This window comes from Dendropsophus ebraccatus, chromosome 7 (genome assembly GCF_027789765.1).
Source record: "Dendropsophus ebraccatus isolate aDenEbr1 chromosome 7, aDenEbr1.pat, whole genome shotgun sequence".
NCBI classification, from domain to species: domain Eukaryota; kingdom Metazoa; phylum Chordata; class Amphibia; order Anura; family Hylidae; genus Dendropsophus; species Dendropsophus ebraccatus.
This window is the reverse complement of record NC_091460.1, coordinates 35,340,823-35,364,718: the sequence shown is the minus strand read 5'-3', so window position 1 is coordinate 35,364,718 and position 23,896 is coordinate 35,340,823. Positions and strand designations below refer to the sequence as shown.

The 23,896-nt window shown below is 44.5% G+C and overlaps 1 protein-coding gene across 2 annotated transcripts; it reads left to right on the top strand.

The window, feature by feature from the left end:
* The first annotated feature begins 6,632 nt into the window (after positions 1-6,632).
* SLBP (stem-loop histone mRNA binding protein) lies at positions 6,633-18,727 on the top strand. Of its 2 annotated transcripts, none has more exons than XM_069977281.1 (8): positions 6,633-6,742; positions 7,853-7,987; positions 10,520-10,627; positions 12,047-12,109; positions 12,880-13,020; positions 13,190-13,339; positions 14,381-14,432; positions 15,263-18,727. In XM_069977281.1, exons 1-8 carry the CDS (start codon positions 6,705-6,707, stop codon positions 15,374-15,376), a joined length of 801 nt encoding a protein of 266 aa, XP_069833382.1. In that variant the 5' UTR covers positions 6,633-6,704; the 3' UTR covers positions 15,377-18,727. The 2 variants fall into 2 exon arrangements, with proteins under 2 accessions (XP_069833382.1, XP_069833381.1); XM_069977280.1 differs by having other exon boundaries at positions 10,490-10,627.
* The last annotated feature ends 5,169 nt before the right edge of the window (positions 18,728-23,896 follow it).

Genomic DNA, 23,896 nt, shown 5'->3' with positions numbered 1-23,896 from the left:
AGTAGCTGTATACCCGAAAAAAAAAGCAGTTTAATCCCCCGGGCCGTGACAGGCAGAGTCGGGGAAGTAGTCATCTGAGCGGCTCCCCGCCTGTATCTAGTCACCGAGCTCGGAGGGGATGATTGACAGGCAGAGAGGCCAGTAGGGACCTTTCTGCCTGTCATTCATCCCCTCGGAGCGCGTTGACAGGCAGAGAGCAGTGACCAGATACAGGCGGGGAGCAGCCCAGATGACTACCTCCCCGCCTCTGCCTGTCACGCGCCCGGGGGATTAAAGTGCTTTTTATCGGTTATACAGCTCCTGCTGCAGCAGTGGCCGATACATGCCACGGCTGCTGCAGGAGCTGTATACAGCGGTTCAGGGAACCATATTAGCCCAATTGGGCTGATTGGTTCCCTTTAAAGAAACTCCTGTCAATCCTGTCCTGGCATTATACCCCATTAATGTCAATGCAAAAAAATATATAAATACTAAAGTCAGCACCGAAAAGGAAACCTGCGGCCTAAGCTGTTGCAAAACAATCATGTTTGCCCGTCCAGGTAGTTCTGCAGTAGCTGCAGGACCGCTGGTCTGGGGCACTGTTCATATCTTGTTGTTGGCTCCATTGAAGGGATACATCACAAGTAACACTTGAAGTGTGCTCCAGTGCAGCCATATGCCCAATGTATGGCATATAGTGGATTGCTAAGTGTTGACATACCTTTTTTGCGCTATAGAGGACAATGTAGTCTACAACCCTCTCACATGCATATACTGCACGTTGTATATTATTTTTTTTAATCCACATATGCCACTGTATGCGCATACAGTTACATATGTTCCAGGCTTCCATTGGAGTTATACGTTGGGGTATTCTCATAATGTATACCACACATCGCATTTCACATGAGAAGAATACAGCCACAAATCCTGGTACGATTGTGAGTCTAGTGACATAAACTAACAGCGTTATCAGTCCCTAAGAAGTTGTTAGATCCGATTCTAGAACTGAACTGTGTGACTGAATGAAGGGAAGATGATCAGATTTATTGCTGCTGTAAAACAAGATAGTATTCGGGAGGAGGGGGGTGATCACCCAATGTGGGGGGGGGGGGGGGGGGGGTCATTTGAGCATTTTCTATCATTTATTCCTTTCTGTAGATTTATATAGATCCCTTTTTAGAGAGGCCCCAAGTGTTAATATTGAGATCTTGGTATTGAAGAAGGACTGGTGTGACGCTACACGGCTGCAGCAATGACCATATAGTATGTATATCAGCATATTTTCTCCAATTATTTATGTCCTGAAAATCTGCCACCTAGGCCTTTCCAGCCATTGTCAAACTACATGTCCCAGCATGTCACATTAGTGTGCAGCTTATATGGGATGTAGCAAATCTAAAGTGGGTTATGAAGTGACAGACATATCTAAATCCTTGGTGTGATGGGGTGTTAATGTATAGGAGACTGACCGATTGAAGGTGTTACTGCTGATTTTATTACAGTATATGCATTTTAATAATAAAGTGATTTCCATATATTGTTACTATTGCCTCATGTTGTTTTTTTATTACAGCTCTGCTCCATTTAGTGTATTAGAACAGAACTTCAATACTACGCACAACCTGAGGCACCATTTATAGAAATAAAAATCCATTCTGGGTAACCCCTTTAAGTTCAGTACAAAAAAAATTTTGTAAATTAAATGTATTAAAAATCCCAAGTCTTCCAGTACTTATCAGCTGCTGTATGTCCTGCAGGAAGTGGTGTATTCTTTCCAATATGGAGAGCAGGAGAGGTTTTTGTATGGGGATTTTCTACTGCTCTGGACAGGTCCTGTCATTGACAGAAGTGGCAACAGAGAGCACTTTGTCAGACTGGAGAAAATATATCACTTCCTGCAGGACATACAGCAGCTGATAAGTACTGAAAGACTTGAGTTTTTTAATAAAATCAATTACAAATTTCTGGCACTAGTTGATTTCAAAGACTTTTTATTTTTTTTGCTGAACTACCTCTTTAAGGCCATGGTCTTTTTATGCATTGTGCATGTGGTTGTGAATGTGCACTCTACCATATCACACATGCTTACACCGCGAACACTCTACCGGTATTGTTCTCTGATCCTAACGCTTCCATTGTTATAGTAATTGACTACTTCCTCCTGTCCATTCCACTGCTGTTGTCTATACTGGAGGAATACAAAGCCCCTCATTGGCTCCTATAGTGTTCAGTGTGTGGCGGATTTATGAAACAAACCGTAAAGGACTACAGTAACCAGCAGCACATTACACACTCATTCCATTACTGATGCACATGTGTGTACACCAGGGGTAGGGAACCTTGCTATCTAGCTGTTGCAAAACTACAACTCCCATCAAGATTTGGCTCTCGAGGCATGATGGGAGTTGTAGTTTTGCAACAGCTGGAGAGCCAAAGTTCCCTACCCCTGGTGTAGACTGATGATGATGAAAAAGACGAGGCGTTTCATGTTGTGAATTCGATTTGTCCGGTCTGATTATATGATATAGGATGCAAGTAGAGGTCTGCTTATGGCTCACCAAGCAGGTCAGATCTGTCACCATCTTGCAAAACATCATTTACATGTCTGGGGGTCTCCTTTGTACATAACATTTTCACCTTTGGTATCCACAAGAGTAAGAACCCCCTGGGGTATTAGTCTGCACCTGTTTTGTCAACATGAAGCACTAATGGCTTCCTCCATAAACTCTAGCCAGCATGAGGGGGTTGCTGAGCAGTCATTGTGCAGCCTGCACTAGATCTAATAGGGGCTTCTGTGGGGCCGTGGATGTTGTCCTTTGGGGGGGGGGGGGGGAGGTTGTACTTTTTGCATGTGAATAACAATGTAAGATAATGACCAAATGGAAAACTGGTTTATGGTGCGTTCACACCTACAGGATCTGCAGCTGATTTTCTGCAGCAGATTTCATTTAAATAACTGAACACAGCATCAAATCTGCTGCAGATCTGCTGCAGATCCTGTAGGTGTGAACGCACCCTTAAAATGAATAGGGTCAACTAAAATGGGCAATAAAAGATTGTAGTCCTCATGTATAAACCGCATAAGTGGCCTTCATGCTTATTGTATGAGGTCCTATTGGTAATGGTGAGTTACTCTACATACATAAAGTGATATCTAATCCTCTGGGTTCCAGGATCTGTAGGTTGATTACAGAGGTATGTGGGTTTTAGTGAGAAAGTCACAACGGGTTTCCTGTTTACGGCTTCCTCAGGTTGAACACATGACTCTTTGGAAAATGAAAGGTGAAATCTGATTGGTTGCTAGGGGCAACTGAGCCAGTTTTACTTTACACCATGTTTGATAAATCTCTCCCGTAGAGTTTACCTAACTGTAAACTGGCATATATCTGAAAAATATAATATACAGTCATGTTACAGCACCCATACGGGCACATGAGACATTGCTGTACCTCCATGGGTCATGTCGTGCTCCATCACATGCCATATTATAAAGGTACTTGACATTCCCTGAGCATATTACTACAATATGATGTGGGCGCTATGCAATGGCCAATGTTGCTGTATGACTCTATGCCGCCTTATACCTATGAGCAAGAGGGAGAAGGACTGCAGCGCTACATCAGTGATGTATCATACACGTCTCTTTCTGGGGGAAGAGGAATACTTCAATTTCTGGCACGTAGATGGCATAGATTTATATGGCAGGGATTTCCTGTGCTATGGGCGGGGGAGGTGTAAGGTGTAGGGCTCACAGCTGCCGTGAGACCACTGTGAAAGGATTTACATACACGACAATGGAGACAAAGGGTAACCTGTCTGCTGGTTCTCATCAGGGTCCTTAAAGTGTCCCTGTCACTTTAAAAAAAACTTTTGCTATGTCAGAAGTGTTGATCACCAGCCTTTAGATTGACATGTTTATGTGACACATTACAAGTTTTGATAGAGACACTAACAAAAAAAAAAGTACCTAAGGTGGTTCACGCACTTTTAATAGTGATGTGCCGACATCTTTCCCTATACATGTACTCATTAGGCACTATAGAATGTTCATGTGTTCCCTATGAAGAGAAGAGGAGCTGCCAGACAGCTGCGTAGGTGGCTTATTTCTCTAAGAACATCAATGTCAGGCAGTAGAAATCCAATGTCTGACCTTTCCCCCCATAATATCTGGGAAGCTGGAGATGAGCAAAACATGTAGACATGAACGGATACAATTTATTTACTATCAATGTCATAACACAAAGATGCAATGTAATATTACAATACCCTCAGGGGTGGCCACCCAGCTTTTCCATGGGCCTGAATGGCAAACCTATTACATAATTTGTTACTCCGTTCCCTTATTCTGGATTGCCACATAGGTAGGTAAGTGCGAGTGCTGAGCAGCGATGGCGGTCGTGTTGTTATCTAATCTTCCTAAAAATGGCTAAAAAAAAACAACAATGCTTGCATTTAGATTAAAAATAATTTTGAAACGTTCCCTTAATCTGCGCACAGTATTGGCATGCATGAGGCAGCCATCTTGTGAGCTCTATCACATTAAAGTCGTACACAATTCGGGTGCTCGAGTTTTGATTTAAAATCCCCTTAAAATGTTCCTTTAAACTGTACACAGTGTTACCACGAGGCAGCCATTTTGTGAACCTTACCACACATAATCCAGGAAATGGGAAGCCATTTTGTCAGCTCTACCACACATAGGGGGAGATTGGTATAAACATAGTATAAAGTGAAACTGGCTCAGTCGCCCCTAGCAACCAATCAGATTCCAACTTTCATTTTTCAAAGAGCCTGTGAGGAATGAAAGGTGGAATCTGATTGGTTGCTAGGGACAACTGAGCCAGTTTCACTTTACACCATGTTTGATAAATCTCCCCCATAATTCAGACATTGGGCAGCCATTTTGTAAAGCCCTTACACACATAATGCAGGTGATGGGTGGCCATCTTGGGAGCTCTACCACACCTAAGTCAGCCATTTTGTGAGCCATAACTATTGGGAACATACAATAGCAGTGAATGGATCAGTCACGATCACATGGGGTGGCCTCATTCACAACATGGCTGCCGTAAAAGACCATAATGAGTCTATGATGGATTTTTAACATTCCCTAACAAAAGCCTCTCCAGCTGTTGCAAAACTGCAACTCCCAGCATGCTGGGAGTTGTAGTTTTGCAACAGTAGGAGGGTCACTGGCTGTCAAGGCATACTGGGAGTTGTAGTTTTGCAACAGTAGGAGGGTCACTGGCTGTCAAGGCATACTGGGAGTTGTAGTTTTGCAGCATTTAGAGGGTCACTGGCTGTCCAGGCATGCTGGGAGTTGTAGTTTTGAAGCAATTGGTGGATCACTGGCTGTCCAGGCATGCTGGGAGTTGTAGTTTTGCAGCAGTTGGAGAGTCACTGGCTGTCCAGGCATGCTGGGAGTTGTAGTTTTGCAGCGGTTGGAGAGTCAATGACTGTCCAGGCATGCTGGGAGTTGTAGTTTTGCAGCAGTTGGAGAGTCACTGGCTGTCCAGGCATGCTGGGAGTTGTAGTTTTGCAGCAGTTGGAGAGTCACTGGCTGTCCAGGCATGCTGGGAGTTGTAGTTTTGCAGCAGTTGGAGAGTCACTGGCTGTCCAGGCATGCTGGGAGTTGTAGTTTTGCAGCAGAGGGTCACTGGCTGTCCAGGCATGCTGGGAGTTGTAGTTTTGCAGCAGAGGGTCACTGGCTGTCCAGGCATGCTGGGAGTTGTAGTTTTGCAGCAGTTGGAGAGTCATTGGCTGTCCAGGCATGCTGGGAGTTGTAGTTTTGCAGCAGAGGGTCACTGGCTGTCCAGGCATGCTGGGAGTTGTAGTTTTGAAGCATGTGGAGGGTCACTGGTTAGGCAGACACACATGAGTAGGATACAGCGCTGTAATCCACCTTATAATGTATTATGACTTACTTATAATGAGGATATATTATTATTTTTATAGGGATGAGGTCCTGACCCATATAGACTGGCTGTACAGGCATGCTGGGATATGTAGTTTTGCAGCAGTTGGGTCACTGGTTAAGCAGACACACTCGTGTAGAGCTGTAATCCACCTTATAATGTATTATGACTTACTTATAATAAGGACATATTATTATTATATTTTATAGGGATGAGGTCCTGACCCATATAGACTGTAAAACAACCGCACCCCTACTAGTGACCCCGTATTAACCATTGTTTATCCTTTCCCTCTCTTACTCCCTTCATTTTAGCGCCAAAACACTTCTAGCACTTGGCGGGGAATCTCTTCAAACCCTACCTCACCACAGCCAATCAGATCAATGAATCGGTCGCTTCCGACCCCGCCCGCTCGTTGATTGACATGAAGAATGAACCAATGGCCTTTCAGCTATTCCCTGACGCGACCTTAACGTCACGAGGCTCTTGGAACGTTCCAAAATTATTTATCTGTGAGGGGAGTTTAGTTTCGCCTATAAAAATAAAAAAACAAATCTTTACCATAAACCTTCAGATATTTCTGCATATTCCCATTAGGTATAAAAAATTTTAAGTAACTGTAATATAGTCATACTGTTGGCGGTCGGAAGCAGTGATACAGGCATTACGGTTTGATTCATACTCCCCTATTGCTTAGCAGTGGTACAGTCCGATGTTGTGCTTTGGTTAAAGGTTTCGTTTCTGGCGCGCTTCGGTCAGTAGGAGGTGAGCAGCGGGTCCAGAGGCTTCTACCGGTCAATATCAATCATGTACAGACACCGAGACAACCGCACTGATGAGCGCCGGTAAGTTGTGCTCTGTGAGGAACGGCCGTCCGGTTTGCGGCTTCATTCGGGTTGTGTTTGTCATCTTGAACCAAATAGGTTTTGTTTCCTTTTTTTTTTTTTTTTCAAATAACTTTATTAACAAGGTTAACTTATGGCCACTGATTATTTGTAAGAGGGGAATGTTCATCAGCTTGTAGTGTTGAAGCGATATTGGAGCTACAACTCCCAGCATCCTCTGGTGGCTCAGGCCTATCCTCACATGCTTTGTGTTGTAGGGTGGGAGGGTGAAATGAAGGGTTAGAGGTGGTGATCAGGTAAAGCCCCTCCCCCACCCAGCCATGTGCTGTCCGATACCATGAAGCCCCATCTAGTATTTGATTCTATGTTGTACTACATGAGCTGCATTTTGTATGTATTAGTTTTTCAATATGGACTGTCCCTTTTAATGGGGTCCTGTAAGAGGGCCCAAAGGTACTATTACACAGAACGATGAATGGCCGATTACCGCTCCATGTAATAAATACAACGATCAGCCGATGACAACGATCATTGGCTGATTGTTATAGGTTTGAACCTATAATTGTCAGGTGCCGACCGCGCGTTGCTGCGTGTAATAGTGGTGCGCGACTGACGGTATACATTACCTGTCCAGGCTGCAGGGCTCCTTTTGCGGTCTTCTTCTCCCCGAGTCCTGCGCGCTGCAGCTTCAGAGCGGCCTGTCTGAGCAGACTGGCTGCTAAGCCAATCACAGACCGGGACCGCTGCGGTCAGTGATTGGCTGAGTGGCCTGTTAGCTGAGACAGGCCGCTCTGAAGCTGCAGCGCGCAGGACTCGGGGAGAAGAAGACCGCGAGAGGAGCCCTGCAGCCTGGACAGGTAATGTATTAAGTTTAAGCAAGGGCTGCAAGGACATCAGTAACAATGTCCCTGCAGCCCTTGTTAAACGATAATCGGGCTGTGTAATAGGCCCAGTAAGTGAGCGCCGATCTAGCAGATCACCGCTTGTTTAGTAATTATCGGGCCCCCATCGGCCCATGTAATACTACCCTAAGTGTCGATTGGACCTGACCTGTACGTATTAGCGGTGTCCTGACTCCAGCTTGTGATTTACTATGAATGTTTTTTGTAGATCTCAACCACCCACTCGCTGGTCTCAGGGACGGAAGCGTCACTCAGATGGAAATTTTAGACGACGACACGATGAAGAGGACACCATCTATGATGAAGAAAAGCCTTCCCAGAGTTGTGACCGACGTCCTGACAGGTGAGATGGTTGTGGATTGGTCGTCATGTGATGGTGATAGAATACACCTTTGGGTCTCCTCAGCCAGGTACTGCCTGTAAAGTGGTTTAATGGGGTCTTCGTATGAGCTATTCAATAGGGTCTGACCGCCACCGATCCGGAGATCGTTTAGCAATGAATGGAGTGGTGGCTGTGCAGGCAAATGGGAGTGCTCCATTCATTAGTAGGCGCTCACCACCTATCCACAGGTTGGAGTCATAGGCTTCCTTGAGGTCTTCTGGTTCACCTTCTTAAATAGAGCTGCAGTGAAGTTAGTGCTCTGTGAGGCAGAAGTAGACTGCAAAATATGCTTGGCTGTCTCTTATGCATGACCGCTGCACCTATGTACATGCCTCCTTAGGGGAAATGGATCATGCGGCAGCTGTAATACAAGGATATGCTGTGTTCCACATAGCATCAGCTGGATTTTGCAGTACATCAAGGTAATAGTCCTGTATGGCAGTCTCCATTCTCAAGCTTTTGTGTTTCCTAATGGGCTGAATTCTCCCCATGTTCTTTCTCTCTAGTCTCTGGTTTCAGGTACTATGTTTGGCAATAATGACTTGGAAGGGTTCTTAGTCGGGGGCCCTCTATTAGGGTGGTTTTATATGGATGGGCACTTCCCATAAGGGATTGTGCAGGGACACCGATTCTTTGCTGTTTTCCCTGATTACGGTTTACTAGCAATCTAACAAGATTCTGACCAAGGTAGACGAAGAGTCCTACTAAGGCTCCATGCATCATATATCCATCTGCTCTGGCTTTATTGTTCTGCCCTGTGCTGAAGACCTGAGCAGGTTACTAGGTAGACAATGTGCTCATAGTGGGCACCCACCTGTGATGTCCATGTACCCTAAAAGTATGGTTAAGGGTAGGGCTGGGCGGTATACTGTGAAAATACCTATAGTCTCTGGCGTTGGTTAACCCAACTCAACTTTGCCAGGACGGTATCTGCGGTATTTCACTGATTTTGTATGTGTAGGGAGGGCCAGACAGGACGGGCAGCAGATCGGATGAGGGGCGTCTTATCTCAGGCCCGAGACAGGAGGGGGATCACTGAGCTCCAAGATTACAGTCCGGGAATCCGGGTTATCTCCCCCTGCCCCAAAATGCAGACACTGAGCCTGTGGAGCCGGAGTGCAGCCTCGGAGTGTCCTGGAGTGTCCTGCAGTCCCTGCCTGGATCTCTCTGCCCGGGAAGCACAGGGCAGACGTCTGCAGGCTGAGGACTGCAGGCAGGCTGTAACAGCCAGCAGCCTACAGGAGGTAACCTACTGTCCTGCCTCCCCTCCCCCATAACTCACAGCCGGGACAGATCTCAAGGAGGTCCCCGGCCAGATAACGCTTTCTTGTTTAATTTCACTGCAGTGCTCTGCATCTTATCACTGACACCTGAGGCTAAAGGAGAAAGCGGCTTCCTGGCATAGCAGAGCTGTCTCAGTTCCTGCACACCACATGTAGCTCTGGCTGTGCCTGGCATAGCAGAGCTGTCACACAGGAGGGGACAGGTCTCTATAGGCTATATGCACACACTCCTGTGTGTACATAGTGTATATACAGGGACCCGTCCCCCCTTCCTCCTGTCTGTACTTAGTGTATATACAGGGACCCGTCCCCTTTTCCTCCTGTCTGTGCATAGTGTATATACAGGGACCCGTCCCCCCTTCCTCCTGTCTGTACATAGTGTATATATAGGGACCCGTCCCCCCTTCCTCCTGTCTGTACATAGTGTATATATAGGGACCCGTCCCCCTTCCTCCTGTCTGTACATAGTGTATATATAGGGACCCGTCCCCCCTTCCTCCTGTCTGTACATAGTGTATATATAGGGACCCGTCCCCCCTTCCTCCTGTCTGTACATAGTGTATATATAGGGACTCGTCCCCCTTCCTCCTGTCTGTACATAGTGTATATATAGGGACCCGTCCCCCCTTCCTCCTGTCTGTACATAGTGTGTATATATAGGGACCCGTCCCCCCTTCCTCCTGTCTGTACATAGTGTATATATATATATATATATATATATATATATATATATATTATATATAGGGACCCGTCCCCCTTCCTCCTGTCTGTACATAGTGTATATATAGAGACCTGTCCCCCTTCCTCCTGTCTGTACATAGTGTATATATAGAGACCTATCCCCTCCTGTGTGTACTTAGCTGTGTAATGCTACTTTTTTAAAAATAAAATATCCCCAGTTTGCCACGGGCAAGTGGGTGTGGCTTACAAAGGGGTGTCATAATTATCGTTCAATTATCATTACCGCAGTTACATGTGCAATAAACCGCGATATTGATTTTGGCCATTATCGCCCAGCCCTAGGTAAGGGGCACTTTTCTAGTAACTGTAATGTGCTGACAACTGCCTGTATTCTAGAAAGTATTTGCTATACGGCCATTACAGCTTCTATAGCTTTGGTTACTTTGCCTGGCATATATGATATGGGCGGTATTACTCAGTTTTGTCATTGATCTGCTAGGCTGACCTCTCGGCGTTCCTTTCCTACCAGTTTCACCACACCGGAGAGCCACAAACCAGTGTCCAGATGTAAAGACTGGGGATCGGCTGTTGAAGAGGAAGAGAACTTAATGGAAACTGTTGAGAAAGATTTAGCAAGGTAAGAGCCAAGTACTTATGTTGGTTTCCTTTTGCATTTTTTGGCCAGTCCACCTTTCCCTTACGTCTTGGTTCCTTCTCTGTACAAAAACATGTTAAAAGGAAACTTTGCAAAAGAGTCTGAGGAGCCTCATTTAAAGGGGTAGTGCGGCGCTCAGAAATTATTTACAGAATAACACACATTACAAAGTTATACAACTTTGTAATGTATGTTATGTCTGTGAATCGCCCCCTTCCCCGTGTCCCCCCACTCCCACCCGTGTACCCGGAAGTGTGGTGCATTATAAATTACCTCATCCGTGTTGAGGGCCGTCCGCCATCTTTTGCCAAACGTCATCTTCGGACGGACGGCCAAGTCGCTGCCGCCCGTCCCCCCTCCGCCGCGTCACAACTGTGCTCAGCCGCGATTGGCTGAGCACAGTTATGCTCAGCCAATCGCGGCTGTTCGCCGTCCGCCCAAAGAAGACGTCGCTGAATGAAGATAGAAGACTGGTGTCAGCACGTGACAGGTATGTATAGCGCACCACACTTCCGGGTACACGGGTGGGGGTGGTGGGACATGGGGAAGGGGGCCATTCACAGACATTACATACATTACAAAGTTGTATAACTTTGTAATGTGTGTTCTGTGAATAATTTCTGAGCACCGCACTACCCCTTTAAGAGTCTTGAAATACAGGACTAGCCAGATTGCCCTCCAGGGAAGCACCTAGAAAAGGAGTGGCTCCAGTAAGGAAACCAGTATATAAAGTCTTTCAGTCAATATCCACCTCAATTACCAGTCTAATGGTGTGTTTACACGATTTATCTGACAAAGCTAGGAATGCATTTGAGAATAGGAGAAATCTGTCTTTATAATCTGTTCCTGGCTTTGGCTTTAAAAATGTGTAAACAGTTATGAGGGAAATAAGAAAGCCAGGTATCCATTCAGACAGCTTTTTCGAGGTGTTGCCCCTTATCAGTGTGGAGTAGGATTCTGGCTAGGCAGAAGCAATGCCTCGTAGATCAAAGCAATCACTGACCTCGGAGAGACCGGCTAAAGAAGACACTGTAGGCTGCTACTTAAAGCACTCAACTCTTGTGAACCTAGGTGCATCGCCCCTGGAAAATAAAAATAGAGCCTCATTTGAGAGTCTTGAAACATGCCACTAACCAGATATCCCGCCAAGGAAGGACCTAGCAAAGGGGACGGGGGACTCCTGTAAGGAGACCTCCAAAACCCACCAATAAACGTTGGCACGATAGGGGTTTGCAGCAAAACGGTGGGTTTGCCTATTGAATCCCCAAACTTTTAAGTGAATGATTAACTTTGCACATGCTGCTCCAACTACTGTGGAAGCTGCTTCATATAACATGTACTTTAGCATTACTTTAGCAAAGCTATGTATGTCAAACATTAAGATTTGTTTGCCTTTGACAGGTATAGGAGAAAACTGCTTGTTCATGACCTTGGTCCAAGAGAGCGGAAATCCTCATCTGGAAGGTATGGGGTTTTCTTTTTGTGTTATAGGTTAAGTTCTCCTTGTAGATTGGTCACGACTGTCAAACAGCTGGAGAGTTGCAGACAGAAGGTGACACCACTGCTATTATGTTCTCTAGTTTTTGTGCTATGGTTCCCTCCAGCCAAAGGCTCATTATGCTTTGGGGGGTTATAGCTTTGCATCGACTGTGAAGTTGCAGCTTGGAGATTATTGGTTTAGAAAAGCTGCAAGAACAGCAATCTACCTCCATGTCTGCCCTCTATATCCCCTTACTACTGTAGCTGCCCAGCTGACTAATTTGTGTCTTATTCCCTTTTGTAAAGTGATTATGTCCATTGAATGTCGTCTGATGTGAGTCAGTCATACACTCCTACCCAGTCCCCCGCCGATCCCATCGTGGCATGCTTCTATCTGCTTTTGACATAGACACTTCACATCAGGAAATGTATACACAGCCAGTCCCTACTGTATGTGCAGCTCCTGCTGAGATGGTGATACCTCGTATACAGTAGGAAGCTGTGACATGCGGGGACTGGATCCAGCTGTTTGCAAACAAAAATTCTCATCATGCATGGACAGCCAAAGCTTAAGCTTTTTCTGTCCAAGTGTGCTAAGTTGTAGTTTTAAAACAGTTGGATTGTCAGATGTTTGACACCCCTGGTCTCTAGGAGCCATGGGGGATCATTATAAAAGCATTGCGTCCCAAACAAAACTCCATTTTGTGCATGGATCCACCCATTCATTTTCCAAGCTTTATTTATTTATTTTCCAGCTCTGATTCAAAGGATTCCAAGGATTCTTCAAATCAAGGAGAAATAGAAAGTGACCCAGCGGTTCTTGCCAGAAGACAGAAGCAAATAAACTATGGAAAGAACACAATTGCATATGACAGATACATAAAAGCTGTGCCAAGGTATTATCTTGTACCCAACACTATAGTTACATTGGATTGTTGGTTATGGTTCTGGGTTATCCATTCTGTTGGGTCATACACAATTGAAGTATTTTCTGTGCAACAAGTTTAGTCACACTGTATAGCTTGTATTTACACTTCAATCTTCCAATTTTCTTTATTTACCCAGACATACAAGGCAGCAAAAAGTTCATCCACGAACCCCAAATAAGTTTAAGAAATACAGCCGCAGGTCTTGGGACCAGCAGATTAAACGTTGGCGCATTGCCCTCCATGAATGGGACCCCCCGAAAGAGGAAACTGATGACCTGCAACCATTGTGAGTAGCTTTAATGCCTTTGTTCTGCACAAGTGATTTTGTAGATCCAATAGCTAGTTCTTGCCACACTTGCCCAGCATTATACGCATCTGTGCCCATGCATACTGAAGCCATAAGTTAAGAGTGCCCTGGATCTACATAGCTTCATTGCTGTTCCTATGAAATAAAAAAAATCACTCATACTGGAGGCACCTCATTCTTGGAATCCCAGAGGTTGGTCCCCACCATTAAAGAAGTCTGACCAAAACAAAATCTGCAGTTGGGTGCGGGAACTTAATGTTTACTTGCCCATCCCTGTACCCCTGCAGCGATGCTTTACTGCTCCTGGATCTTCTGCTCCTGCAATGTCACATGATTTGACTAGCTTGATGAATCAAGTGATTGGGATGAGACACCACTGCAGTCACTGGCTGAACAAGCCCTTCCTGCTGGGTTGTGGTGTAGTAGGAAGCTGGGAGAGAATGAAGCCCCAGCCGTCAGGAGCTTGTGATGTGGTGCTGCGGGGGACTGGCAAGCATACGTTATTTTTGAACGTCCCCTGCCTGCAGCAGAGTTTTTGTTTTGGCTGGACCTCTTATGTGGGTGGTGATATGCCATCACTTTACAAGATGACTAACCCTTTAAATTGTCATGAGGTTTCTTCACCCGAATGCCGAGCAGCTGCCCCTACCGCTAGAAGCATGGATGGCTGTGGATTTGCCCACACGAGATACGTTCCATGCAGGAGCCCTATTGGATCAGAATAGAGCTTATGCATGGAACTGACCTGGCGTGGTATCCATATTAACTCAAACTTTCTGCAGCTGCACATGGATCGGATGAGAAAACACAGGTATGACCAGCAATGAGGTTTCCAGGTTTAGTGAAGATGGTAAATCTCAACACAGTTGTAATTGCAATATTCATCCACTAAAGTTGCATGTGGTTTCCAAACAAATGCTTGGTAGACCCTGCTGTAGTGCATAAAATCCTTGAATTATTAATTCTGATTTAAGTCAGGATATCTGTTCATAATAGCATGTAAAACTTTTTTTTTTGCAGTTGTGAAGATATGATCTGCTCGCCTTCTAAAGTGGAGTCCGAAGATAACCTTGTAAGTGAAATTACTTAAACACAGATGGCTGATTCACATGGCAAAAACATCCCATTATCGAGTGATTGCAAGGGGCACTTGGGGATATATATATATAAATATATTATATAAATGTAAATATAATAATATATTATATAAATGTAAATATAATAATATATCATATAAATGTAAATATAATAATATATCATATAAATGTAAATATAATAATATATCATATAAATGTAAATATATATATATTAATAATTATATTATATAAATATATATTTTTTTAAAATAAACTCAGTTTTACAGATTTGTAAATTCTATTTAAAAACAAATCATGCCTTACAGTACTTATAAGCTGCTGTATGTCCTGCAGGAAGTGGTGCATTCTTTCCAGTCTGACACAGTGCTCTCTGCTGCCACCTCTGTCTATGTCAGGCACTGTCAAAGGGTTGTCTACAGGGATTTTCTCCTACTCTGGACAGTTCCTGACATGGACAGCGGTAGCAGCAGAGAGCAATGTGTCAGACTGGAAAGAATACACCACTTTCTGCAGGACATACAGCAGCAGATAAGTACTGGAAGACTGGAGATTTTTATATAGAAGTAAATTACAAATCTGTCTAACTTCTAATGCCAGTTGATTTGAAAGAAAACTGCAGAGTTACTCCTTTAGTGCTATGGGTAATGCATGCTGGTTTAGCTCCATTCACTTGGAGGTAAGCCATACCTAAAGCAATGGCAAATTGGCAGCGTGCAAAGATCTCCACAGCTCCATATAATAGCTCTTGCCTCAATGTTAATGCATTGTGCAGTACTCTGTTATAACCCAGTTATTCTTTGCTTAGTTTGCAGGCACTCCAACCAAAGTCAGAAAAGTGGAGGCAGCAGGAGGATTTGACTTAGCCGCCTGCTTAAATGAAGACGATGGCTCTGAGTTTGCTCAGCTAAGTGTCAGCTGATGGAGACCCTCTCCCTACGTGCTCGGTATATTTCATCCTTATACTGGGTTGGATCACCTTGCTGCTTATTTTGCAGCCTGAGATAAACTTTTATGCCTGAGTAAAGTGTATGCGAATGGTGCCGGCAGCTATACATATATTTTTGGATGGAGCACTTGATACTGGAACAACTATGCTGACTATGATTTGTCAACATGGAGTGGATGCCTCTCGTCTCTGGGGATTATACCTTTTTGTGTTCATGCTTTGGTTATATACTTGGTGTACTTTAATCTCAGGTAACCCATTGTACAGACTCTGAATACAGTCATACCTTGCTTTTCATGCCTATTCTGTAATTGCCACTTGCTCTTAAAGTGAAAAACAAATGGTGGCCAGCTGCAGGGAACCAAAGGCATGCATACCGCTTATTTATACAGGCTCATCTAGACACTGGCCAATGAGAAGCATTCACTCTGCTCTAGTCATATGAGAAAATGCAAGTTCTCTTTTCTGTTCCCCTATATCCTGTTTTTATATATGTATTTGGATGATTTGATATTTTATGATCATCTTGACCTGAACGTTACTGCTGGATACTTAATTTATTAAGGAAATAATTCTGGACCCCTGCTTTCACATTTGACAAAGAATTGGCGTGGTTTCTGACCTTCTCCTGCAAACATACAATATCGATAAGGCACAAAACTGTGCATGATCCAAGCTGCTTGTTTAGAGTCCATTCACACACATGGGATCTGCAGCAGATTCAGTGGTTAGTTACATTGATATCTGCAGATCCTGTATGTGTGAATAGACATGCGTTATAGTGATGGCCCATACTTAGGATCGCTGGCTGACACCCAGCACTTTTGCTGATCTGTTGTGCAGAGCCGTGGCACCCAGTTATACAGTCTGAAGTGTTTGTCTCCAATTATTTTTATAGTTTATAGGCTACTACAGCTCTGCTTCTATTCACGTTGATGGAATCTGAGCTGCAGCAACCCAGCATGACCTCTTCACAATGGACTGAGCCATCTGCTTCCATCTCCATTCATTGTGTGCGTCCCAGGCTCAGTGTTGCTGGCTGGCAGGGTAGTCGGATGTCTGCACCAATCCGAGGTATAGGCCTCAGTCCCAGAAAACCCTTTTATTGTTACAGCTGAAGGCTTGTCATGACTTAATGGCAGCCATAGTAGTTTAAAGTTTGGCTTTTCTTGGTGGTGGTCTGGATGTTGGTTGACACTTGCAGTCTGAACTCTAAGACTATGGTGAATTCAGACTGCACAGCAGTGACCCCTGCTGGATACAAACATGCATTGCAGGCAACTCAGCTTAGTAATGTAAAAGTTAGTCCTCTGGGCTTCTGACAGATCCCACGTAAAAGGGGTTATCTGGGTTTTAAATGTTGGCCTATTCTAAGGATATAGGCCATAATTGTGGGGGTACAACTCGTGACACACCTGCTAGTCTGATGTAGCCATGGTGTGAATGCATTCTGCCTCTAACATTTACAGGTGCTTGCATTTTCTTAGTGGTAATGTACCGCAGTGTCGTGTCATTCAAGTAAACAGGACGGCGCTACATTACCTTACACCACTGCTACCAATAAGGCAATTGCAAGTACAAGGTAAGCATTGAAGAGGCTGCAGGGACTTGTTTATACCTCCACTGATATTGGCCCTGATAACCCTTTTAGGTCAAGCTGTCTGTCCGCTTTAGTGCGCAAGAGAAGGTAGTGACTGACATCTTGCAAGAAGCTGGTAACTTGAACATTGGGTCAGATCTGTGAAAGGACACCTGCCTGCAGCTATAGTAACGGAGGTTCGGGTGGCTTTCCATGAGTAGGTTTCTATGATACCCGTGGCTTCCCAGCTGTGGGTCCCTTGGCAGCTATCTTCGGATAGATACCATCCCTTTAACAGTACAGGATATTAAGTTTCTCTTTTATTCTGTTACAGTCAAGCACAGGGATGGGGAACGTCTGTCCCTCAGCTGTTGCCAAACTACAATTCTCCTCATGCCACATTACCATGATGGGAATTGTAGTTTTGCAGTAGCAGGGGGGCCTGAGTTTTGACACCTGTGGTTTAGCACAATCTACTCCTCTTGCTCCCCATTAAATAGTGCTTGGTTGGTTGTGTGGCCTTTAATCTGGCAGAGGTAGTTTATGCATTCTGCAATTGGCACAGAGCCTAAGGGGGTGCCTTTACAGATTTATCGGACAGATTTTTGAAGCCAAAGCCAGGATTGGATTTGAAACGAGAAATCTCAGTCTTTTCTATATGACCTGTTCCTTGCTTTGTCTTCAAAAATGTCAAATCTGTGTTAAGGCACCCTAAGGGTACGTGCACACTATGGAATTTCCGCAGAGACTTCAAGCGGGAGCCGTCTGAAGTTCCGCCCCTTCCATACTCTCAGACATTTGCTGGCGAATTCCTCCGTCCACCTAAAGATTTGATGTGACAAGTCGTCTGGTGGACGGCTTAATTCGCCGGCAAATATTGAGTCTATTGAACAGATGGAAGCCAGCTGGGGGAATCAGCTTGAAGTCTCTGCAGAAATTCTGCAGTGTGCACGTACCCTGAGAGGGCAAATGCTCTGGCCCATTGTTCCATACAAAGCAGTAGAAAAAAAAAAAATCTTACAAAGGACTGTAGGCTTAGTCATCAGCCTTGTATACAGTGACCCCAGTGAGGCCTGCATGGCATCTACTGTAAGTATGACACCATTATATTCTGATGGAAATGGGTTGTGTATGTGCTGACTGTATGTAATGTATATGGCACTGACCTACTACAAATGACCCATATTTGAATGACCCATATTTGTAAGGCCGAGCAGCTGAGAATAGACAGGTGTAGTTGTAGCAACACCTCTGTATCTGGTCAGCGATGTGCGTAACACCTGGATATATACACCTGTTGCTTTCCTAATTGCTTTAAAAACCTGTTCATGTTATCTTTTTTTTTTTGCATTGATGATGCATCGTGTCTTTCCACCTGATACAACACCACTTTACTCCCATCGTATAAAAGACTGTCCTCACACAAGGGTTACATGTGTAGGAGGCCTGGCTATGGGTTGTGACCTGACAGCGGTCATACCTGTGGTTAGGCCGGGACTTGTCCAGACCGCACACGTGACACTCTAGTGGACACTGTTACAATGGCCTGTGTAAGGACACTCCAGTCTGCAGCATTGTACATAGGCTTTTGTCATATGATGCAGGTACAAACTTGAATTTTAATCTACTCTGTATAAATCTTGTAAATGTTGTGTGTACATGCAGTTGTATTACTATTAATAACCATCTGTAACAAATGTTTTTTTCTAAATAAAACAATTGCTGTCCTTTTTGGTCTTACAAAATCTTGAGGTGGTGTAATGATGGGTTCTGGCCTGGGGGGGGGTACACTTCCATCACATTAGGCAGGTGGCGGAGGCTTCTCTACACTGGATCTCTGTTGGTAAAAGCTTATTCCCTGCTATAAAATTCCAGTCTAAAGTGGTTCAGATTTCAGGAAACTGCTGCTATCGGCTGATCTGTTATCTCTATGGGTGATCTGCGTATCCTGCTGACTGCTGCTCCTAGTAGCCTAGTCAGAACTGTCTATATAGTGAGCAGTTCATTGAAATGCCTATCCACATCTGAGTAAGGGTGGTATTACACGGGCCGATGGGGGCCCGATAATACCTGTAAACGAGTGCCGATCCGCTAGATTACTGGGCCTATTACACGGCCTGATCGTTGAACAAGGGCTGCAAGGACATCGTTACCAATGTCCTTGCAGCCCTTGCTTAAACTATATACATTACCTATCCACGCTCCAGGGCTGCTCCTGCGGTCCGCTTCTCCCCGGGTCCCGTGTGCTCTGGCTTCAGAGCGGCTTTTCAGCTGACCGGCCGCTCAGCCAATCACAGGCTGGGACCGCCGCGGCCTGTCAGCTGACAGGCCGCTCTGAAGCTAGAGCACACAGGATCCGGGGAGAAGCGGACAGCAGGAGCAGCCCTGGAGTGTGGATAGTGTATTACACGTAGCTGTGCGCGGTCGCCGCCCGACAAATATAGGTTCTAACCTATATCAGCCATCAGCCGATGACAACGATCACCAGCTGATCGTTGTACTTATTACACGGAACGCTAATCGGCCCGATTCGGTGTGTAATAGTACCCCAAGTCCATTGGAAAATGAGTGTTGTACAGAGTCATGTCTGAGTCACTAACTTCTCTAAGCAGCACACTACCCAAAAGATGTCTGCAGTGGGGGAAGCAATTTGCGCCCTCTTGTGGTAAGACCCTGCACCTAATCAGGCCTCGTGTGGTCATTCCCTATTTTGTGGAATGGTGTTTTTGCATTTTCCAATCTGTCAATGGTTCCCTTAGAGTGAAGTCTAGGGAGGGCGTTAACAGATTCAGATGTGGTGGATCTTACCGCAACTATAATTTAAGTGGCAAAAAAATAAAAATGTAAAAAGTTACCCTTTAAAAAGAGCCCTAGCTTGAGTGTTTGCTGAGATCTACTCAGCCTCCCCTACTATCTCCATTGCTGAGGCCCTCCATCCACTCACCGCTGACAGCACTTTAGCAGATGGTATCGCACACATTGGGATTAGATACACAGCTCCAGCAGATAGTCTCCTACACTGTCACTTAAGGGGGGTGGTGGTCACCTGCTGCAGTACTATGTGAACAGTGAGTGTGGTGCTGGGAGTTGTAGTCCAAGTTGTAGTGACCTAATGCAGTGACAATAGCCCGCTTTTATAACACTGCAGGATTGGGGGGGGGGCGGCTTCTGCAGACTGATGGTGAGTGCTAATATGGAAGCACTACAGCTGTGTTGTGCTGGGAGTTGTAGTCCTACCACCGCCTGGCCTGGATGCAGTAAACATTGAAGTCAATGCCTGTATGTTCCTCCTGGTTGAATGAAGCACTCAGCACACTGCCTGACAGATGTCCGGGAACGTCACCTTCCAGTCAGCAGTGACCTGCACCAGTTCAGCACCTCCATTGCTGTATTAAAGGGGTTGTCCAGCGAAAATCTTTTTTTTTTTTTTTTTTTTTCTCAAATCAACATAAGTTATATAGATTTTTAATTTACTTCTATTAAAAAAAAAAAAAATCTCAAGTCTTTCCATACTTATTAGCTGCTGTATGTCCTGCAGGAAATGTATTATTTTCAGTCTGACACACTGCTCTCTGCTGACATCTCTGTCCGAGACCGAAACTGTCTGTTTTCTATAAATCCCCATAGAAAACCTCTTCTGCTCTGGACAGTTCCTGTCTTGGCCAGAGATGTCAGCAGAGAGCAGTGTGTCAGACTGAAAATAAAACATTTCCTGCATGACATACAGCAGCTGATAAGTATGGGAAAACTTTTTTAATAGCTGATTTGAAAGAAAAACATTTTCACTGGACAACCCCTTTAAACAAAGTTCAATTTAGCTTATTAATGTATATTGCCAAAATTCTTATGACCCAAGCTAACTAAAACGTCAAAATATTTTATAGTTGTGCTTTAAAGTGTACCTGTCCTTTATAACTTATAAAATCAAAATCATTAGTAGACGTGATATAAAGAAAGTTTGCAACATAGATTTTTTTTCTTTTCGTTATCATGAAAAACACAGCACTTCCTATTTTCTAACTGAGAAAAAAAAGTCAGAAAACAGGAAGTCCTATTGTATCCCAGGCCATCCGAGCACTCACAGAGAGAAGGCAGTCATGTGACTGATGGACACACTGAGCCGTGACTCTTTACTGGCCAGAATTCCTGTGTTTACTGTTTTTTTTTCAACCAGCACAAGTCCGAAAATCTGCCTTCAGGAGGCTGGACCTAGATTTCTGGTAAGTACAGCTTTGTTTTACAGCATGATAACAACAAAATAATGAATGAATATTGCAACCTTACTTTTTTTTCACATCTAATGTTGATTTAGATTTTGAAAGTTATAATGACCGTGACACTTAAGGAAAAACAGTAAATTAGACCCATTGCAGAAATGATAGGATGCATTATATTTGTGAGTGGGTATTGATCATTCTGCCGCCTTAACAAGATACACAATTAAGCTTCTCCATAGCCTGTGGTTAGACCTGCATTATAATACACTTGGGAACCTCCATACAGTGTATTGCATCTCTACGTCATTCACTTCAATGGAACTGAGCTGCAGAACAAGAACCAAACTGAGGACAGGAGAGGGGTGGTGTCTGGCAGTACGGGGCTATGGTTTTCTAACCCTGGATAACTCCTTTAAAGGGGTTGTCCAGTGAGAATCTTTTTCTTTCAAATCAACTGGTGTCAGAAAGTTATATAGATTTGTAATTTACTTCTATTAAAAAAAATCTCAAGTCTTCCAGTACTTATTAGCCGCTGTATGTCCTGCAGGAAATTTTATTTTCAGTCTGACACTGTTTTCTCTGATGACATCTCTGGCTGGTACTGTGTCTCGGTTTTCTAGGAATCCCCATAGTAAACCTCTCCTGCTCTGGACAGTTCCTGTCTTGGCCAGAGATGTCAGCAGAGAGCACTGTCTCAGGGTATGTGGACACTGCCTAAAACAGACGGAAACGCCATCGCGTAATCAGTCGCTGGCACCTGAGGACAGCGGCGGGCGCGTGTCTCTCCGCCCGTGTCATAGACTCCATTCTATGCACGGGCGGATTTTTTCCTCCGTCCAAAGAAGGATCAAGTTCATTCTTTGCACAGAATGAAGTCTATGACACGGGCGGAGACACACGCGCCCGCCGCTGTCCGCAAGCGACAGATTGCACAACGGAGTTTCCCCGTCTGTTTTAAGCAGTGTGCACATACCCTCAGACTGAAAATAAAACATTTCCTGCAGGACATACAGCAGCTAATAAGTATGGGAAGACTTGAGATTTTTTTAATAGAAATAAATTACAAATCTATATAACTTTCTGACACCAGTTGATTTGAAAGAAAAAGATTTTTACTGGACAACCCCTTTAACGCATCCACATGATAATTGCAGTAATTATCTGACAGCATTTTTTTGTGCTGCCATTAAACCACTAGTCACCTGCACATCTTCCTGTAAGGGTGCGTTTACACAGAGAGATTTATCTGACAGATTTTGGAAGTCAAAACCAGGAATGGATTTGAAAAGAGGATAGATCCCAGTCTTTCCTTTATGACCTGATCTCTGTTTATAGTCTGTTCCTGGCTTTGGCTTCAAAGATCTGTCAAATCTCTCTGTAAATGTAATATAAGTGGGAATGGGTGGCCATATATAACTGTATAACTGAGAGCTCAGCTTACTGACCAGCATGGCCTGACTGCCTCTTGTTGTCTCTTCATGCTGGAAGTTGTAGTTCTGTAACTGCACTGTGCTTCTACACTAGACCTTGCACCTTTCTGGTTGTGCAATAACTGATTGTATAGTTCGATGTATTTTTACAATGTATGTATTACATTTACCACCTTGGTGAGAGGTCGGAGGAACACTGCTAGTATAGGCCTTACATTCATGCAAAACTTGTACAAATTGTGGTGCAATGCTGACCTCTGCTGGTAAAAAGGGAAATTGCGCATTTTCAACTTCATTAAAGTCTGTCAGTAAGAAATTTACATAAAGGGGTTATCCAGGATTGGAGAAAGCACAGTTACTTTATTGCAAAAACGGTGCCACCCCGTTCCTCAGGATGTGTGTGGTCTTACAATTCGGCTCCATTCGCTTCAATGGAACTCAATTGCAAAAGCCGCATCCAAACTGAGGACAATAGTGGTGCTGTGTCTGGGGAAAAAAAAGTTGCCATGTTTTTCTAAGCATGGATAACCCCTTTAAGAGCTCATGCATGCAGACATTTATGAGTCTGTATTGTAGAGAGCCATACTGCTGTGGCCATACATGCTACCCACTCTGTTTTACCATGGGGAATGAATGTTCCTGGGAAAGAACATAGTGCCGTATTGAAAGGACATGGGCCAAATTGTGATGGTGGTGGTGGTGGAGTCGAAATATGGCAGAAATGGCCAGTCTTGTGGGATGCTCCTAGTATGCACAAGTTAGTACCTACCTATTGTGCTCCAGGGAAGGACAGATGACTAACCAGTGACAGGGTCATGGGTGCCCTAGGCTCATTGGTGTGTATGGGGTGTGGACGCTAGCCTGTCCGGTCTGATTCCTCCAGTAAGTTTCTGTAAAGCAAATAGCTGAACAAGTTCCTGCTGGCTTTTATAGATAGGTGTCAGATCAGACAGAATATCACCACTGCTTGCTGTATATAGGGGCAGTGTGGCCGCATAGTGATCAGAGCGCCTGTGCTGACCTATGTTCACTGCCTACAATGGACACATGGATGAGCTATAAAACTGGGCCATGGATCAATGGAAGAAGACGACCTGGCCTGATGATCTCATTTTCTTGAGGAGATGGCACCATGGGAAGAAGACAAGATGGCGGAGGTCATGTGATGCTCTGATCCATAGAGGCCACACCTCACACCCTACAGGATTTACAGGATCTACGGCTTGTGGCCTAGGGCCAGATACCACAGAACACCTTTAGAGGTCTA

Bases quoted from the DNA above. Each gene is read 5' to 3' on its own strand.
- SLBP (XM_069977280.1), top strand. From the start codon at position 6,705: ATGTACAGACACCGAGACAACCGCACTGATGAGCGCCG. The intron at 6,743-7,852 runs GTAAGTTGTGCT...TGTTTTTTGTAG, and splicing joins AACCGCACTGATGAGCGCCG to ATCTCAACCACCCACTCGCT. The intron at 13,021-13,189 runs GTATTATCTTGT...TTATTTACCCAG, and splicing joins TACATAAAAGCTGTGCCAAG to ACATACAAGGCAGCAAAAAG.